The sequence below is a fragment of the Callorhinchus milii genome, unplaced genomic scaffold (genome assembly GCF_018977255.1).
Source record: "Callorhinchus milii isolate IMCB2004 unplaced genomic scaffold, IMCB_Cmil_1.0 Scaffold2, whole genome shotgun sequence".
Taxonomy (NCBI): Eukaryota; Metazoa; Chordata; class Chondrichthyes; order Chimaeriformes; family Callorhinchidae; genus Callorhinchus; species Callorhinchus milii.
This window is the reverse complement of record NW_024704743.1, coordinates 121,523,934-121,537,677: the sequence shown is the minus strand read 5'-3', so window position 1 is coordinate 121,537,677 and position 13,744 is coordinate 121,523,934. Positions and strand designations below refer to the sequence as shown.

The 13,744-nt window shown below is 47.2% G+C and overlaps 1 protein-coding gene across 1 annotated transcript; it reads left to right on the top strand.

Moving 5' to 3' along the window:
- Positions 1-9,257: 9,257 nt before the first annotated feature.
- Positions 9,258-12,826, top strand: ttr (transthyretin (prealbumin, amyloidosis type I)). The gene is given in 4 exon segments (NM_001292605.1): positions 9,258-9,352; positions 10,342-10,487; positions 12,224-12,359; positions 12,474-12,826. Coding segments are annotated over 4 exon segments (507 nt in total). The 5' UTR covers positions 9,258-9,289; the 3' UTR covers positions 12,636-12,826.
- Positions 12,827-13,744: the final 918 nt, after the last annotated feature.

Genomic DNA, 13,744 nt, shown 5'->3' with positions numbered 1-13,744 from the left:
GTTGTGAGGTGAGTGCTCTAACTATTACGCTACACGACTCCACTTAATGAGTGTTATTCCATGACTTTAGGCAAGTTTCCCTGCTCCACAATCCTCTGTTTACCTAGCAGTAAATAGGAACCCAGTTGTTAGTCAATTGGCATATTGCTTTTCTGGGGGGTAATAATAATTTGGTCACTCAATCCATGACTGTTTGTGGGACACTGCTGTGTGCAATTGGCTGCCGTGTTTCGCCTACAAAATATACAATCAATTCACTTTACAGTATATCCTGTGAAGCGCTTTGAGACGTCTCGAACATGTGATAAGGCGCTGAATCAAATGCATGGATTATTATTATTAATAATACCTGCTAGACCATTTTGCTCATTGCAAGTTACAGAGTATAACTTGTGGCATTTCTTAAAGGGATTCCTTAACAAGGATTCTCGCTAGCATTCCCTTCAGAATTCCGTTCACAGCCAGTTACAAGAAGGGTGTGATTCCGATCTAACATACTGAGGAATCCTTTCTAACACATGCCAAAAATTAGACTCGATCCTTTCAGCACCTTTGCCCTATAGAATATCTATCTCAACTAACAGTATTGAGTAGAACTCCACTCGCTGTTTGCAAAAGAAAAATGATTAACCAATAAAAAAACATTGTGTAACAGATTGCCTTGGCAAAAATATGATAACACTGTTTGGTTTTATAATGAGATATCATTTCTCGTAGCTATCACCTTAAGATAAGATATAAGAGATTTGTAGAGACAAAGAATATGGCCTTTAACCTTTCGAGGCTTGGGCTGTGGATAAATCTTTAAACTATGCTAGAATGTCACACAAACAAGTATAGGTAGAGAAAGCTTGAATAGCAACCATTTTGAAGTGGATTAGGATTATCCGCTCGACTGGCTCTATCCTTCCCGCATGCCCTCCGTTCCACTATCGGTGGATGCGCTTTCAGCCATTACGCCCCGAAACTGTGGAACATTTTTTCCTCTATCCCTCCACCTTGCCCCCTCCTTCCCCATCTTCAGGTCGCGCCTGAAGATCTTTCTCCCCCTGGTTCAGGGTCGTGTTTTGCCACTGTTAAGCGCTCTGGCACTCTACCCTGCGTGAGGCGCAATGCAAGTTGTTCTTGTTGTATTGCACAAATCAAATCAACATTGCAATTTCCATGGCACTGCTGACCTTCCTCCCCAACATCCGGTCCCTGACCAGGACCGCCTTCCTCCACCTCCGCCACATTGCCGACCTCCGACCGTACCTTACCCCAAATGCAGCCGGAACCCTCGTTCTTGTGTTTGTCATCTCCCGCTTAGATTACGCTAACGCACTCCTCGCCGGTCTCCGCAGCTCCATTATTCACAAGATCCAGCTTATTCAAAACTCCACCGCCCGCATACTGACCCGGACCAAACTCCGTACCCACATCTTACCAGTCCTGGCCCAGGCTCCACTGGCTCCTCATCACCGAACTGATCGACTTCAAGATCCTCACTCTCGTGTTCGAATCCCTTCACTCTCTGGCACCTCCCCACCTCTCCGACCTCCTCACTCCCCAATCCATCACCGACTGCCTCCGCTCGACTGGCACCCACCATCCTCCTGCTCGTCCATCGCACCCTCACCTCCACCATCGGAGGTCGCGCTTTCAGCCACTACGCCCGAAAACTCTGGAACACTCCCACTCAATCCTTCCGCCTTGCCCCCTCTCTCTCCTCTTTCAGTCCCGCCTGAAAACCTTCCTTTGCGACCATGCTTATGGTCACCTCCCCCATCCACTGCCTCCGACTCGGAGTCAGGCTCCGCCACAGTTAAGCACTCTGAGATGCTATGTAAGTTGTTGTTGTAAAGTGCTTTGAGATGTTTCGATGATGTGATAAAGACACTATGTCAAATACAAGGATTATTATATATTACTACATAACCTTGATTAGGTTATTACAGCAATACACCACTGCCTCTGTATAATTGCCTGCTGCGTTCGAAGATTTTCAAAATCTGTATAACACGAAAGCCGGCCACTCGGCCCAACCAGTCTGTGCTGGTGTTTATACTCCACACAAGTCTCCACCCATTCCTTTACTCCTTTGTAGAGTCCCGTAACGTAATGGCTCGTGCACTCACCTCGCAAGCAAGAGGACTGGGGTTTGATTCCCGAGAGGATCGAAACCTTAGGCAAGTTTTCTTATTCCACACATCTCTGATTACCTCGCAGTAAGTAGTAATCTGGTTGTTAATCGATTACCAGATCGCTTTCAGCGGGGTAATAATCCCTTAAAAAAAATTCTGGGTCACTGAAATCACGACTGATGGTGGGACACTGCTGTGCGCAATTGGCTGCCGTGTTTCGCCCACAAAATACGCAGTCAATTCACTTTACAATATATTCGGTGAAGTACTTTGAGACGTCCAACAACATGATAAGGCGCTGTATTAAACACAAGGTTTGTTATTTATGGGGCAGATCTGCCTTGAGCACAGTGACTCATGTTCCAATCCAACTGAATATGCAGTTGAAACTACAACAACAACAACAACTTGGATTTATATAGTGCCCTCCATGTCGGACGGCGTCTCAGAGCGCTTCACAGTAACGGATCCCGGGGCCGAGCCAGGGGGAGGGGGAGGAAGGTGACCAAAGGCGCGGTCGAAAAGAAAAGTCTTCAGCCGAGACCTGAAAATAGGAAGAGAGGGGACGAGACGAAGGGAGTGAGGAAGGGAATTCCAGACCCTCGGGGCGTAGTGGCTGAAGGCACGGCCGTCGAGGGTGGAGCGGAGGATTCAGGCGACAAGGAGGAGGCCAGACCCGGAGGAACGAAGGCAACGGGCACTGTTGTGAGGAAAGAGGAGGTCAGAGAGGTCGGGGGGTGCAGAGGAGTGGAGGGATTTGAAGACAAACTAAAGCAGGGCTCACATTTCTATGGAAACACTTACTCCATTTAATAATAATATTAATACTTGCATTTGATATAGCGACTTATCACGTCTTCAAGATGTCTCAAAGCACTTAAATTTATTTGTAATACAGGAAGACACGGGAAGAGAAATCACAATCCTAATTCCACTGTATTTGTAACATACACATAGACGCTTTTTTTGATTCTCAAACTATCTCCACCTTGCCTAAGGTTTGCCCTGATCAGGAATCTAACCCAGGTCCTCTAGCTTGCGAGGCAATTGCTCTAACCACTACGCTACAGGACTCCACGTACACTAAAGGACTCTAACAATGACAATCTATTTGCAACGCCACTTAATTATTGCACGCAGACACCATTTCTTTGTCTTACTTCTCACATAACACAGACCACGTGTTGCACATTCCTTTTCCCATGTAATTGTATCAGACAGAGCAAGGACATCAGATAAAGAAAAAACAGAGACAATTGATTTCTAGCTAGTAAACAAGTTACACCGGAATAATGATCAGCAAATTTTTACTTAAAGGCACTGGCAGAACAAATGCTCAGTCATTTTCCATTATAGGCAAAATATATAGCGATACAACAGCATAATAGATAAAAGAACCTTAGCCAAGTTACCTCACACTGTTTACCAAGCAGTTAGCAGGTACCAATTATTAGTTGATTGGCAGATCGCTTTCCGAGGTTAATAATCCCTCCAAAAAAAGCACAGGATCCTCTGATCAGGATTCTGGTTAGTTCCAGGCACATATACATGTATGTATATATAATATTAAGAAGAATCCTTCCATTTGATATAGCGCCTTATCACATTGTTGAGACATCTCAAAGCGCTTCACAGAATATATTGTAAAGTGGATTCACTGTGTATTTTGTGGGCGTTATATGTATATATAATTATAATAATAATAATCGTTGTATTTGATATAGCACCTTATCACATCCTTGATATGCTTCACAGGATGTACTGCAAAGTGGATTGACTGTAATTTTATTGGTGAAACGCGACAGTCAGCTTGTGCGTAATAGAGTCCCACAAACAGCCAGGAAGTGAGTAGCCAATTTTATTTGGGAGATTGTTGGCCAGGACACCAGGAGAGAGAAACTTCTCTTTTTGAACAGTGCCAAGGGATCATTAGCATCCACCTGAACAGGCCGACGGCAGCGTGGTTTAACGTCTCAATATGCAACATAACAATATGCATTTCACCAGCTCACAGCACCAAACAATAGATTTGGCTATATTTTTCTCGCTAGGCTGATTCTTTTACAAATTTCCTTTCAGAAAAAACACAGACAGACCTTTATTAATCCCAGCTTGTACAAATGCGACAGATATTTTGATGTAAAGGTTTTGGCTCTGGCAGACACCCAGATCAAACATTGTTTGCCCACTCTTCTCTATTGAAATAGTTTATCTCTAAAACGTACACGAATTGCTGATTGTGCAACAAAAATGTCCGTGAACTGTGCACTAAGTAATGACTTGAGCTCAGCTAAGTAACTGGTCTCAGCACAGGCACAGGTGTCAGGCACAGGAGCCCTGTGCAAATTGTCAGAGAAATCAGAACTTTGTCTACATATGGTCGTTATACAATCGTAGCCTCGAAGAAAGATAAATAATCCTCATAATAATCCTTGCATTTGATATAGGGCCTTATCGCATGTCAAACCGCTTCACAGAAAGCACAATCGAAGAGGAAGGTCTTCAGAGGGGATTTCAAGGAGGCAAGAAAGGGGGTGAGGCAGAGGAATTGCGGGATAGAGTTCCAGAGTGTGGGGGAAGAAATGCTGAATGACTGACTGCCAATGGTGGGGCGGAAAGTGCAGGGGACCTGAAACAGGCTGGTGTCCGCCGAGCGGAGGGAGCAGCCAGGCTGATATGGGGTTATAAGGTTGGAGAGGTAGGGTAGGAGCAAGACCGTGGAGGGCCTTGAAGGTGAGAGCAAGAGTTTTTTACTCAATTCTCTGAGAAATGGGGAGCCAGTGAAGCCGGGCAGGAACGGGGGTAATAGGTTCCTGGAGCCTGGTGTGGGAGCGGGCACGAGCTGCAAAGTTTGAATAATCTGCAGCTCAAGGAGGGAAGAGTTGGGAAGTCCAGCGAGCAGGCAGTTGGCGTAGTCAAGCTGGGACGTAATGAAAGCATGGATGAGGGTCTCGGTGGCTTGCGGTGAGAGGCAGTGGCGGAGGTGGGGAATGTTGCTGAGTTGTGGAAAGCTGGAACGGGTCACCACACCAATGTGAGGTTTGAAAGATAGCTGAGGGTCGAAAAGGACATTGAGGTTTTGGATTGGCTCAGTGAGGTGAAGACTGCAGCTATGAATGATGAATAGTGTCGGCGGCTGCGGTGAGAGCCAGGCAGGAGGGCCTCGGTCTTGCCAACATTGAACTCAGGAAGTTGGCTCTCACCCAGGACGTGATGTCAGACACAGCAGCCCAATAACACACAGCAATGTCCCACCAAAAGCTATGGAGTGCGTGACCAATTTTTTCTGGGAGATTGTTTCATCAGCTATCAATTTTATCAGCTATGATCACCCCCATCCTGAAAAAAACCTTCCCTGGACCAATCCCTGCTTTCTAACTACCGTCCCATCTCCAACCTCCCTTTTGTTTCCAAGGTCCTTGAAAGAGTCGTTGCTTCCCAGCTTCGCTCCTTCCACTCCTAACACTCCCTTCACGAGCCCCTCCAATCAGGTTTTTGTGCTGCTCACAGCACGGAAACTGCTCCGATCAAGGTGGCAAACAATATTTGTCCATCTGTGACCTGGGTTCCCTTTGCCTCCTCGTCCTTTCCCCTCCTCTTCAACCTCTACATGCTCCTTCTTGGTGATATCATCCACAGACATGGGGTCAACTTCCGCATGTACGCAGATGACATCCAACTCTATCTCTCTGCCTCTACCCTCGATTCCAGGACAACTGATGTCCTGACTGACTGTCTCTTAGCCATCAAGTCCTGGATGAGAGCCAACTTTCTACAGCTGAATGTCAGCAAGACTGACATCAAAATGCAATGATTATTATTATTATTATTAATAATAATAATGCTACGTGGTTGTGAGCCAGCAAAAAGGAGTCATATCTTATTTGTAATTTGCAAAATATAATACATTTGTTGCAAAATGCAGTCGCTATCACAAGATCACAAGAGAGGTTTGGCTTCTTTAAAGCCTGAAGCTTGTCTAATCATTGCTCATAGTTGATTCTTACACTGGAATGAGGGGCTCTATGGTCAGTGCTGTCACCCTTATGTGTCGAGATATGACCTGACCAGAGCTCTTTCCAGCTGGATATGAATGCACCTGTTGTAACTGAGGCGGCAGTGTACAAAAATGACTGATCTTCCCAGATCCTCCCTCCACAAACTGCAGCTCGTGTCCTCTCCCGCAATAGGTTCCGTGAGCCGACCACCCCCATCCTCGCCTGGCTTCACTAGCTTCCTATCTCCCAGGGGATCGAGTTCAAGATCCTCGTCCTCACCTTTAAAGCCCTTCACGGTCCTGCTCCTCCTTCCTCTGTGACTATTAAAACTGCACCAACCTCTCCCGCTCCTTCCGCTCAGCAGGCACTGGCTTGCTCCACTTCCCCCCGTCTTGCCCGCCCCACCATTCAGCCTTCAGCCTTTCTGGCCCACCCTTGGAACTCCATCCTGGAGTCCCTCCACCTCGACCCCTCCTTTGCCTCCTTCCAAGCCTATCTTAAGACCTTCCTTTTTGACCGTGCCTTTAATCACCTTCTCTCCTCCACCCCCCTTGCCTGACCAGGGGAGCTAACCTCTCCTCCCTCATCCGCATCCCCACCCTCCTGCTCTATCTCCTCAGACTTCTCCTCTCTCCACCTCTCCTTCCACATCCACTCTGATACCCATACCCACGGTCACCCACTCGACCTGGTGATCACTCGGGGCCTCAGCGTCTCGGATGTCACCATCAGTGACAAGGCCATCTCTAACCACCATTTCATCTCCCTCAACTCCCATATCCCTCTCCCCACTGCCTCTAAATCTACCACCATCTCCTACTGCCCATGGACGAAGATCTCCCCGCAATTCCTCTCTGCTGCCCTGGAGTCCTCTGAACTCCTCCCAAGCTGGCCCACCTCTCGCACCAACCCACTGCGCTTACTCTTCTCCACAGCACCCTCTCCACCACACTCGACGCCCTTGCTCCCCTCACCTCCCGAACTGCCTCCTATTCCCGATCCTCACCCTGGTTCACCAGCCACCTCCGCTCACTCAATGCCGTACACACTTGGCTCAAATCTGGCCTAACGGTCCACATCTGGCTGGATCGCATCAAGACCTACCGCTCCGCTCTCGACTCTGCCAAATCGTCCTTCTATTCCAGGTTAATCCTGGAGGCGAAGGGCAACCCCAGGCTCCTGTTCTCCACCACCAACCGGTTCCTCTGCCCTCCCCGCCACGCCTCGCAGATACTTTCTTCCGACTCTCACTGTGAGAAAATGCTGAACTTACTCAAATTCAAAATCAAGAGAATCTGCTCAGCTGCCACTGCCCTCCCAACTTCCATCCCCTCCCTACCCTCACCTCACACAATTGCCCATCCGACAATTACCCATCCCTCCCTCCACACCTTTGAACCTGTCACCCCCTCCTCTGTCTTCACCTCCATGAAGCCCACCACCTGCGCCCTGGACCCCACAGCCCACCCCTCTTCCTTAAATCCCAGCTCCATCTCCTTGCCCCACTACTCGCCGACATCATCAACCTCTCCCTGTCATATGGCATTGTTCCTTCCCCCCTCAAAACAGCCATTATCACCCCCACCTTGAAGAAACTTTCCCTCGGCCCATCACAGCTATCCAGCTACCGGCCCATCTCAAATCTCCCTTTCCTATCCAAGGTCCTTGAGAGAGCTGTCGCCTCCCAGCTTCACTCTTTCCTCTCCTCTCACTCCCTCCATGAGCCCCTCCAATCGGGTTTCCGCGCTGCCCACAGCACAGAAACTGCTCTGGTCAAGGTCACAAACGACATCCTGACCATGTGTGACCAGGGCTCCCTCTGCCTCCTCGTCCTCCTCAACCTCTCCGCTGCCTTTGACACCATAGACCACTCAATCCTCCTCCACCGCCTCTCCTCCCACCTCAACCTTCAAGGTTCTGTCCTTGACTGGTTCAGCTTCCTACCTTTCACACCGCCTCCGCGGCAAACAGTTTCTCCTCCAGCCCCCGTATTGTCTTGTGCGGTGTTCCTCAGGGCTCTGTCCTCGGTCCCCTCCTCTTCACCCTCTACATGCTCCCCCTTGGTGACGTCATCCGGAGACATGGGGTAAATTTCCACATGTATGTGGATGACATCCAACTCTACCTCTCTCCCTCCACCCTGAACTCCAGGACTATTGGCGTCCTGACCGACTGCCTGTCCAACATCAAGTCCTGGACGAGGGACAACTTTTTCCACCTCAACATCAGCAAGACCGAGGCGCTGGCAGCATCAGCCTCTACGGCTGCACACTGAACTGTCCTTTCTCCCCCACATCCACACCATGACCGGCACTGCCTACCACCACCTCCGCAACATGGCCAGACTCCACCACTGCCTCACCCCTCAGGCTGCCGAAACCCTCACCCACGCATTCGTCACGTCAAGGCTCGACTACGGGAACTCCCTCCTCATCAGCCTTCCCAACTCTTCCCTTCCCAAGCTGCAGATCATCCAAAACTCTGCAGCTCATGTACTCTCACGCACCAGGCTCCGTGACCCCATCACCTCGCCCGACTGTGCTACACGTGTATGTGGATCTCCTGTAGCATGGTGGTTAGAGCGCTCCTCACAAGCGAGAGGACACGGGTTTGATTCCCGGGCGGGGCGAAACCTTAGGGAAGTTTCCTTACTCCTCACACCTCTGTTTACCTAGGAGTAAGTAGGTACCCGGTTGTCAGTCGATTAGCGGATCTCTTTCCAGGGGCAATAAACCTTCAAAAAAAATCTAGTAATTCAATCCACGACTGTTTGTGAGACACCGCTGTGCGCAATTGGCTTCTACATTTTGCCCACAAAATATAGAGTCAATCTACTTTACAGTACATTCTGGGGAACGCTTTGATGCCATGATAAGGCGCTATATCAAATGTAAGGACTAATTAGTATAAAATCTCAGAAAATCTTTTCAGAATCCCCCAAAATTTGATGTCAAAAATCTTGTTTATACAACATCGGAACAATAACCCCTTCTAATACGTTACTTATTCTCCTGCTGTTTGCTGAGCAAATAGTCTGAATCAGCGGCTTTGGGGGCATTGGGTTAATGGAAATAGGAGACGGCTGACCTTTTATGAGATGAGGTATAAAAATGCCTCCATTTCTACAGAGAGCTTCACCTTGTCCCGGGGTAAACCAAAAACAGCAGAATGTTGCGCTTACCTTTCATCGTTGTCCTGGTTGCTGCAGCCGCTTTTGTCCCAGGCGCCCTGGTAAGTGGGTTCATTTCTTTATGCAATTAATAATCATAATAATCCTTGCGTTTGGTATCGCGCCGTATCACGTCAGATCACGTCGCAAAGCGCTTCACAGGATTTACCGTGAAATGGAGTGACTGTGTATGTTTAGGCAAAGGCGGCAGCACAGTCGTGCACAGCAATGGCTTGCAAACAGCCATGAAACAAGTGACCAACTTTTTATTTGGGGGATTGTTGGCCAGGACAACGGGAGAGAGGAACTCCCTTCTCTTTTCGAGTAGTTCAGTGGCGTATTTAGCGTTCACCTGAACAGGCAGACAGGGTCTCGGTTTAACGTCTCGTCCGATTCTCCTTTTCTGTTGGCATGAGCTTCTTTCTCTTTGTTCTTTCTTTCCACGTTAATGTCCATTGAGAAGCTGGTAGTAGTAATAATAATAGTTCTTGCATTTGATATTGCGCCTTATCACGGCATGAGCCATCTCAAATATTATGATTATTATTATTAATGTTATTATCTCAGCCGCTCATCATTTCACTGTTAAAATGAACAGAAGTCTAAACAGCTACTTGTAGAATAGGGGAAAATTGGATGGAGACCAACTCTGCCAAAATATTTTTCGGGGTAACTATCCCTTCAAAAAGACTAACTAAATAAGATAATAATTTGGTCACTCAATCCACGACTGTTTGTGGGAGACCACTGTGCACAATTGGCTGCCGTGTTTCAACTACTGTATATGCCTAATCACGTCATCGAGAGATCTCATAGCGCTTTACAGAGTATATTGTAAAGTGAATTGACCCTATATTTTGTGGGCAAAGCATGGCTTTCTAATTTTTAAAATTATTATTAAGCTTTGACAGCTTCGGGTAATAGTGCAGCTGTTTGCAAACTAACCTGTTTCACAAAAGCTATTGTCGTTTTTAGTTAAACTCTCTCTTCTTGGCATGTGTTTTCCACTTATGTATTCGCCTTTTTCAGTTAATATCTGTTTTTTATTTAGAGCCATGACCCACACGGTGGCATTGATAGCAAATGCCCGATTGTTATCAAGGTCCTGGACGCTGTCAGAGGCATACCAGCTTCCAATGTGACTGTCAAAATCCTTAAAGAGGATGAGAGCCATAGTTGGACTGTCCTCAGCACTGGGTGAGTTGGAAACTGGATAATGGTAACCCTACCAGTCTGTGCAAACTCCATTCGCAGACCAGAATAACAACAACTTGCATTTATATAGCGCCCTTCACGCAGGGCATGTGTCTTGGAGTGCTTAACAGTGGCAGAGCCTGGGGATGAACCGAGGGGGGGAAGGGAGGAGGTGACCGTAAACACGGTTCGAAGAGGAAGGTCTTCAGTTCCAAAGCTTCGGGGGTAGTGGCTAAAAGTGTGGCCACCGATGGTGGAGTGGAGGGGACGGGGGATAAGCAGGAGGCCGGAGTTCTTCGAGGGAGGGTAGTAGTGTCGGTAGAAAGCAGGTCAGAAAGATAGGGAAGTGCCAGGGCGCAAAGGGACTTGTAGATGAGTGAGAGGATCTTGAAATTGATCCATTCTGTGATGGACTGGTGGACAGTTACATTTGCAGAAGTTGTTGTACTGTGGAATCAGGTGAGGGAGCAAAAATCCAACCAAGAGAACTGAACAGTTAGAACCTGCTATCTCCATATGGATCTGTCCGCTCCCTCCGCTTAGCGGGCTCTGGCCTGCTGTGCGTCCCCCACCCAGCTCGCCCCACCATTGGTGGTTGAGCCTTCAGCCTCTCTGCCCCCACCCCCCCCTTTGGAACTCCATCCCGCAGTCCCTTTCGCCTCATCCCCTCCTTTGCCTCCTTGAAGGCCCACCTGAAGATTCTCCTCTTCGACCGCACCTTCGGTCATTCTCCTACCCCCACCATTCCTGCCCTCCACCCCTCCTGATCCCAGCCCCCAACTCGTGTCCAAATCCCTGACTGTCCAGCGCCTTGGGACATCCTCCCAACGTGAAAGGCGCTGTACAAATGTAATTTGTTGTTGTTATTGAAAAGGGAATTATTTCCAGGCGCATTTTTCTTTAGAAGACTTTCAAGTGAGGATGGATATCCTTCAGTCACAAGCATTTAAAAGAATTCTACGTCAAAACTAGCAGCAAAAAGCAAGTGGTAGTGGCTCAGCATTCTGGAGAGAGAAAGCAAGATGGCAACATGACTTGTCAAAATCCTTAAAGTTTTTTCTTAAATTCTGCTCACATCCTCGTTCCACATTGCCAGCAAAATTAGGGCTTTAGTATGCAATATATTTGGTTAATTTGCCGTCAGAGTATGAAAACTAAGGTTTTCCTTCTCCCTTCCCCCCGATATTATAATACAAATAAGAATATATAATTATCCTTGCATTTGATATAGAGCTTCATTACGCCATTGAGACACATCAAAGAGCTTCAGAGAATATACTGTAAAGCGAATTGACTGTATTCTGTGGGTGGCGGCCAATTGCGCACAGCAGTGTCCCACAAACGATCGCGCATTGAGTGACTAAATTATTATTATAATTTTTTTGGAAGGGATTCTAACTCCCAAAAAGAGTTCCACCAATCAACTAACCACCGGGTTCCTACTTACTGCTGGGTAAACAGCGACATGTGGAGTAAGGAAACTTGTCTAAGGTTTCTCCGCACCCGGGAATCAAACCCAAGTCCTCTCGCTTGTGAAACGAGTGCTCTAACCACTGCGCTAAAGGACAATACTTGTATATAAATGCTGCCACAGTAGACCTTTGCCCAGATAATAACTTGCATTTATCCGTTTTTTGAATTTTACCTAAACAAATCTCAAAATGTTACATTTAGTTTATGCAGTATGTTATATATTTTTAGTATGATTATCGAACCACTACTTTGTTACGTCTTTGCAGGATGACAGGACAAGCTGGAGAAGTCCACGACATTGTGACTGAGGCAACTTTCGTTGAGGGAGTGTATAAGGTCCACTTTGAAACTAGCACCTACTGGAGCAGCCTGGGACTCGCTCCCTTTTATGATTGTGCTGATGTAAGTTCAATTTTAGTGCCAAGTAGTCAATATTGAGCAGCAGAGTTCTGCAATTGCTGACCCAAAAGAAAATTCAGAGAATAGTAATCTTACTTATCTTTTGTCCCATTTCAGATGGTTTTCTCTACAATCCACCGTGGACACCACCACTACACACTTGCTCTCCTTCTGAGCCCGTACTCCTATTCCGCCACAGCAGTGGTCAAAGACTTTCAGCCTCATGTTCAGGGTCAAAATCATACTCACGATCACGATCACGATCACGATCACGCGTAAACACACTTCTGCAGTCGGCAAAATAGCTGCAGATGAGAAGACCATGTGGAGTTCAAACTAGAAGTGTAATAAGTGGTCAAGATTTTGTTGGTATGAACTGAAATTGCTAAAATAGTCGCTATTTACTGTGAATTTCAGCACATCTTTGGGCCTCATCAGAAACTGAGCAAAATAAAACTCTTTCTGTCACGAACTTGTAATGCCTTGTGGTATGTGTTGTCTGAATTTGCAATAGTAACAACAACTAACATTTATACAGCGCCCCTAATGCAGGGTTAGCGTCCCAGAGCGCTTGACAGTGGCGGAGCATGAAGCCGAGCGGACAATTAGAAGCCATCATCTCATCTGTGGAGTCCTGTAGCTCAGTGGTTAGAGCGCTCGCCTTGCAAGCGAGATACCTGGGTTCAATTCCAGGCAGAGGGCGAAACCTTGGACAAGTTTCCTTACTCCACACACCTGATAATAATCCCTCCAAAAAAAAAAAAAAAAATTGGTCATTTTCAATCCACGAGTTTGTGGGACACTGCTGTCCGCAATTGGCTGCCATGTTTCGCCCACAAATATAGTCAATTCACTTTACAGCATATTCTGTGAAGGGCTTTGAGACGTCTAGAAGACGTGAAAAGCGTTATGTCAAATCCAAGGATTATTATTATTATCTTCCCCCCTCCTCTCTTTGGCTTCCTTCTCAGCAAGCAGTGTTAACCTCTTTGAGCCGTTCTCCCATGAAAGGAGTTATGTAAATATAAATTGCATTGCATCAAGGAAAGTAGCATAAATTTGATGACCAGCACAGTTAGCTCATGTGTAATGTCCAAACAAGATTGACTGGGTGCAATATTTTGCAAAAACTAAACTAAAAACAGAACTTTGTCAAGCAACCTACAACAAATTACATTTGTCCAGCGCCTTTCACACCGGGAGGATGTCCCAAAGCGCTGGATAGTCAAGGTTGTGTGCCCAAGCTGGGGTTGGGATCAGGAGAGGTGGAGGGCAGGGAGGGTTAGGGTAGGAGAGTGTCCGAAGGCGAGCTCGACTCTTGAGACGGGCCTCGAAGGATGCAAGATAAGGGTCGAGGTGAAAGGACTGTGAGATGAAGTTCCAAAGGG